General features: G+C 48.3%; 1 protein-coding gene across 2 annotated transcripts in view; it reads left to right on the top strand.

Moving 5' to 3' along the window:
* The first annotated feature begins 233 nt into the window (after window positions 1-233).
* The window catches only part of NEBL (nebulette), a 358,160-nt gene continuing 352,127 nt past the window's right edge, over window positions 234-6,266 (top strand). For both annotated transcript variants that reach the window (XM_049626931.1, XM_049626934.1), the window contains exons 1-2: window positions 234-517; window positions 1,775-1,869. In XM_049626931.1, coding sequence (XP_049482888.1) covers window positions 449-517; window positions 1,775-1,869 — 164 coding nt within the window. In that variant the 5' untranslated portion in view covers window positions 234-448. The remainder of the gene's footprint in view (window positions 518-1,774; window positions 1,870-6,266) is intronic.

Raw genomic sequence — 6,266 nt, 5'->3', positions numbered from 1 at the left:
CGTTCCCTGCCACTTGGGTCCGGGCGCGCCGGTGGGTTTGGCCTGCGCGGCGGCGGCGGCGGCGGCGAGGCGGGGGAGCGAGTGAGCGCGAGGGGCGGGAGCCAGTGTCTGTGTGAGTCACCGGTACCTGGAGTGCGAGCGACGCAGAGCGAGCGGCGCGGAGCCCGAGCCGGAGCCGAGCCCGGGCCAGCGAGCGCGGCCGCCCCCCCACCCGCCCCAACCCCGGCGCCAGGCCCCGCCGCGCACCCACCCGTGCCCCGCCGCCCTTCCCGCGCGCCGCGCGGCCGGCTCGCCAGGGGTCCGGCGCCGACTCCCGACCCCGGCGCCCGGCCGCCCGCAGCCCTCCCGCCTGCCCGGAGGCGGTGCGGGGCTCGCCGGGGGATGTCACAGCGGCTCCTCGGAGCCCCCAGCCGCTGCCGCACAGCCGCCGCCCCTGGGAACCGCGACGATGAACCCCCAGTGCGCCCGCTGCGGAAAAGTCGTGTATCCCACGGAGAAAGTCAACTGCCTGGATAAGGTGAGCGAGGGGGCGCCGGGCCAGCCCGGACCTGCCGGGGGCCCGGCTGCACCTGCTCCGAGAAGTTTTGGCGCCTGGGATGCAAGGAGAGGAGTGGGGCTCTGTGCGTGTGTGTGTGTGTGTGTGTGTGTGTGTGTTTTGGCACCGGGTGAGGGGCACGCAAAGGAAAAACGCCCGCAGGAGTATCCAGAGAGCACGCTTGGCGATGGTGATGTTGGAACCGGGGAGGGTTTTCGTCGGGGTGCGGGCGGCGAGGGTGCGGGGCTGCTGCGGAGGGCGCGCGGCGGAGCGCGGCCCGGGGGCAGAAGAGCCCAGGCTCGACCCCTTCGCACCGCCACTCCTGCCCCTCACCGCCCCGCACCCCACCTCACCCCCGCCCCAGCGCCCCCCGTGACGGCGGTGAGGCGGAGAGGCAAATAATAATTAATATGTCGTGGGGCGGCCGCTGCGGCATTGCTAAGAATAATCCCCGGCTCGGCGCGGCGAGCAGGATCCACGGGGGGTTAATCCACCCGGCTGGGGAATTCCAGAGGAAGTGGCTTTAGGCCCGGCCCCTGCAGCCCTGCTCCCTGTCCTTCCCGGGCGTGGATGGAGTTGAACAGCCTGGGGGAGCGAGCCCCGCGCTATCCTGAGTGACTGATCGTTGAAACCAGCCGGAGGCGGTCCCTGACAAATTTGCGTGTGCTGGTACAAATGCCTCTCGAGAGCACCCCGTCATCTCGCCAGCCCTCCCGGACTGGGTCCACCTTTCCTGCAATTTAGTAGAAGCTGGACAGGGATGGGGGGGGGGCGAGGGTACTTGCCTAGTCCCCCTCCTGGCTCCTTCGGGTTGCCTGGTTTCCGGTGGACACATATTTATTGAGATCCAACAAACTCCGCGTTTAGGCGCTTTGGACTGGATTCGTTTTCCTTCTGAAGCCACTACCCAGGTTCCACGTCTCCATTATTAACCAGTTTAGGATTCCATTCTGGCTGCTCCTAGGAGTGCCGTGTGGATGGAGCCCTGGCAGTTCTTGCCTCTGAATCTGTACGTCGCGGTGGGGATTCATTTAAAACTCAGTTTTCGTAGCTGTCTGCCTTATTTACATAACCGAGAGGAGGTAACCACATCTCCTGTTACCTACAATCATTTTGTTGCGGTATTTTCAAGTGAGGGTGGGGACTGTGATGCACTAAAAAATATCTCCTTTCTGTACCCGTCCCGGAAAGCGCTGGCATTGCACGAAACTTTTAAATATTTATTTATTTATTTTTCAGTATTGGCATAAAGGATGTTTCCATTGTGAGGTCTGTAAGATGGCTCTCAACATGAACAACTACAAAGGCTATGAAAAGAAGCCCTATTGTAATGCGTAAGTATTGTCAACAAGGTGTGCCAGGTGTGGTAGGTGCAGCACCAGAACACAAAAGTGAGGGCATCTGCCCGTTCCGAGAGACTGACTCACTGTGTCACGCAGGTGTGGCAGGGGCCAGTTCCTGGTTTATGCCACACACGCTGGGGCCACGGACTTTGCGGAAGGTCATTGCACTCGTGTCTTTCTTCATGTGCAGGGTAATTTGTGTGTGTCTTCCAGCGGGGTCGATTTTTGAGGCTCACAGGGTTGCAGAGTGGGGGACATTTGTTAGAAGCTGAAGAACTTACACGCAGCGAAAGTGTGGGCTCTGAAGTGCATGTCAGATTTCCATTTCAGTCACGTGATGTTGCCATATTGCAATTTTATATCTGAACCTAGTTGCTAGGGAAAGGAGTCTCGCTTAATCTTAGCTGAGACCGCTCCAGAGATCCTAGAGCTGAAACAGAGAACCACGGAATTGAGACACGGTGTTTCCGGCTGGTTAGGAGTAGGTCTGTTGGGGGAGATTAGGGAAGGCAACCTTTCTTTGGCAGGTTTTTCCATAGGCATGCTTTTAGCCTATACTGGTGGCAGTTACCTAGCGTTTACGCAGTGCTTCCTGTGTGCCAGGCCCTGTGGTAAGCACTTTATGCCTCCTGACTCATTTAATCTTTACAGATTCTGTGACTTGGGGGTGGGGGTGGGGGGCACTATTATTATCTCCATTTGACAGATGAAGAAATTGAGGCATTGAGAGGATAATTCTCAGGAAAGGGCTCCAATCACTCCTAGAATCTGGAAATTGGCCCTTGGTTCCAAATGGCCACCTTGCTGCCCTGGGGCATGTGTCTCCCCACACCTTGAGTATTCTCCCATCCAAGAGTGTTTTTAGCACTTTTCAGAGCTCTTGGCCCTGAATTGTTGAGACTTCTTCCCCATTCCCCTGTGGGGGCCGATGGAGCCTACAGGTGGCATAGGACCCTTAGCCTTTTGGCTGGAATATGGCTGGAGATTCACTCTCTCTAGAGTTTCGGAAATAGGTTCGGCCAGGTCTTCTGGAGATGGAGGGCCCATGGTTAACTGACAGTTCACTCATGGGACTGTGTTTTCATAGTAAATTTTTGGTAAACAAATGTAGTGTGCTTATACCTCTCCGGTGAAGAACTTTTTTTTTTTTTTTTTTTTTTTTTTTGTTACTCTCTTATTGCTTACTGATTGGTCCCAGCTTATTGCTTATTGACTGACTAGAAACTTTTCAAGAAATCAGAACATGGGAGCACTGAACAGAATGCAGGACTTTTTTGGATAAGTGAAGTTCACAGATATTGCCCAAACTCATTGATGTCTTTGGCCCTCCTATACCATGTATCTTATGGCGATAACACGGAACAAAAAATGGGACTTCAGTGTCATAGTCTCCTGCTTTTCTTAAAGAGAGGTACGTGTGACTGGTTAAACATCAAAGGCAGCCGGCAGTACCTAGATGGGAAAGGGTCTCCTACAACCCATAAACGAGATAATTGTTCTTTAGTTTAAAGGAAAGTGAACCATTTTCCCGTAACTACTCCAGCCCGTGGCCTGATTCGATTAGGCTTTATGGGCCACATCAAGATTCTTTATGGCTCCACATCCTGGAGTTCAACCCGGTGATAACCATGCCTTCGGGTGGCCCTGGTAGGCCTGGAGGAGTTGGAGGAGAAAAGGAAAGACAGGAGAGAAAGAAATTGAGGAGAGAACAATTACATTTAATACGATGCGATACGGTATAACATGTATACGTATGTAATTATGTATGTGTTTACATATAGACACATACAGGTAGATAAATAATTGAATTAGGGGGAAAAGAAATGATTAAAATAAAAGGGCAGAAAAAAAAAGGTACAGCTGAGAGAGTCTTGGTTGCATGGGACCACTTGAAAACTCAGTGCTTACTGCTTAGTTTCGGTTCAGTCTAATTAAAAAAGAATATCAGAGGGGCGCGTGGGTGGCTCAGTCGGTTGAGTGTCCGACTTTGGCTCAGGTCATGATCTCACAGTTTGTGGGTTGGAGCCCCACATCAGGCTCTGTGCTGACCGCTTGCTCGGAGCCTGGAGTCTGCTTCGGATTCTGTGTCTCCTTCTCTCTCTGCCCCTCCCCCGCTCACGCTTCGTCTCACTCTGTTTCTCAAAAATAAATCAATGTAAAAAAAAAAAAAAAAAAGAATATCAGATTCTGCGGCAAGTCAAGGGTGGCTGGTTTGCAATCTGACTTAATAGTGAACTAGTGCCCAGAACTGTTGAGATTTGGGCCCCAAAACAAAGAGCCTCGATCTGTATATAGGAGACATCCTACTATGTTGTTTCATAGGACGGAGTCTTATTTTAAATGCTTTAGGTATGTCTAAATCAAATGCTTACAGATTTTCTCTTTAAACTTTCTTATATAATTCAAATGCTTTGGTATTAGGTTTAAGTGGAACTTGGGGGGGGGGTAGCATCTCAGATTTCTTGTCGAATATTAAACCTGGTGGTCCACTTTGTTGAGCAGAGAGACAGGGGAAGACAAGAAATCTAGCTTTAGCGGGTGAATGATTCCAGTTGATGGTGTCAATTTGTTTAATTTAGCTTTAAGTTCATGTCACAGCTTGATCTGCTGTGTCCAGAAATGGAACCTGTCTGCTGTGAAGGTTCCAGGCCGGAAGGCCCCTGTTCTCAATTCTTATTTTTCCAAGGGCACAGGTTGCCTTGTAAACTTGCTGGGCAGCATGGATTACCCTCTGGGGATTCTGATGCCTCTGCTCTAATTCAGGTGGTGTGTCAATGGTCTTGGCCAGAAGGGTTGCCATAATTTCTCCGGGTCAATGGTGGAAAATTGATTCTCTGAAGCATACGGTTACTGGAAAATGACACATTCTGTATCCATGTAGAGCAATATTTTATCTGTACTTAGTTTGGTTCAGGGGTTGACATGCATACATGTTGAAATGAAAATGACTATTTGTCCCCCCACAACTTGTCATTGGAAAAATTTCCATATACACAAAGTGGTTGAAAGAATAATACAATGGACATCTGTATACCTTCCACTGAAATTCCAGTGTTATTAACATTTGGTCACATTTGCCCCTTATTTCTATTTAGTTATGTGTGCAAATATATTATTGTCAGACCGTTTGTCAGTTTCACACATCAAGGAAGGTAATTTCATACATTGATATTTCTTCCCTGAAAACTACATCATCCATGTGCTAAGAATGAGGATATTTTTTTTTCTAACTTTTTAAATGTTTATTTGTTTTTGAGAGAGAGAGAGAGAGAGAGAGAGAGAGAGAGAGAGAGAGACAGACCATGAGTGGGAGAGGGGCAAAGAGAGAGGGAGACACAGAATCCGAAGCAGGTTTCAGGCTCTGGAGCTGTTAGCACAGAGCCTGATGCAGGGCTTGAGCCCACAAACCGCAAGATCATGACCTGAGCCGAAGTCGGATGCTTAACAGACTGAGCCACCCAGACACCCCAGAATAAGGATATTTTCTTAAACAATCATAGAACCATTGTCACACCAAAGAAAATTAACCAAAATTTCATAATATCTAAAATCCTGTCTACGTTTATATTTCCCTCGTCCTAAGAATGTCTTTTGTAGGGGCGCCTGGGTGGCTCAGTCAGTTAGGCATCCGACTTCGGCTCAGGTCATGATCTCACGGTCCATGGGTTCGAGCCCCACGTCGGGCTGTGTGCTGACAGCTCAGAGCCTGGAGCCTGTTTCGGATTTGGTGTCTCCCTCTCACTCTGCTTCTCCCCCACTCAGGCTCTGTCTCTCTCTCAGGAATAAATAAACATTAAAAAAAAATTAAAAAAAAAAAGAATGTCTTTAGTATCTGCTTTTTTCTTTTTAAACCAGAATCCAATCAAGGTTCATACTTTACATTCAGTTGTTGTGAAAATGACAACTTTTTTGATTACTGGAGATTTAATATTTAATTTCTTTTCTAGTGATTTATAAAATCTGTTGGAGTTTTCACAAAGAGGACTTATGTAGCATTTCTTGTGAAAAAAACATACATAATTACCAAGAATATTTAAAATAAATATTAAGAATATGCTTGAAACTTGGAAAGGATAAACAGACATTTAAGATTATTTTTAGAAAACATAAAGGCTTTTTATTTTAATTGATACCTGGGGGCATTTTTTTTTTTTTTTAGTGGAATGAAGTAGTGAGAATTTTCTTCCCTTTAAATATGTTGCTTGTTTATAGTCTCATGTGTTCAGAGAAGAAACAAGTTTTCTGTTTGATTTCATGCAAAGGAGAACATGTATAAGGTATAATTTACATAATATTTAAATTTTGATCTTTTGATAGAATGATCAAAGTATATTACCCACTCGATGTAAGATTGGACTTAATACACATTTAGCTCCTAATGCAGTAGT

This window comes from Panthera uncia, chromosome B4 (genome assembly GCF_023721935.1).
Source record: "Panthera uncia isolate 11264 chromosome B4, Puncia_PCG_1.0, whole genome shotgun sequence".
In the NCBI taxonomy this organism is placed as follows: Eukaryota; Metazoa; Chordata; class Mammalia; order Carnivora; family Felidae; genus Panthera; species Panthera uncia.
The sequence above is the reverse complement of the archived record's forward strand: the minus strand, read 5'-3'. Positions and strand labels throughout refer to the sequence as shown.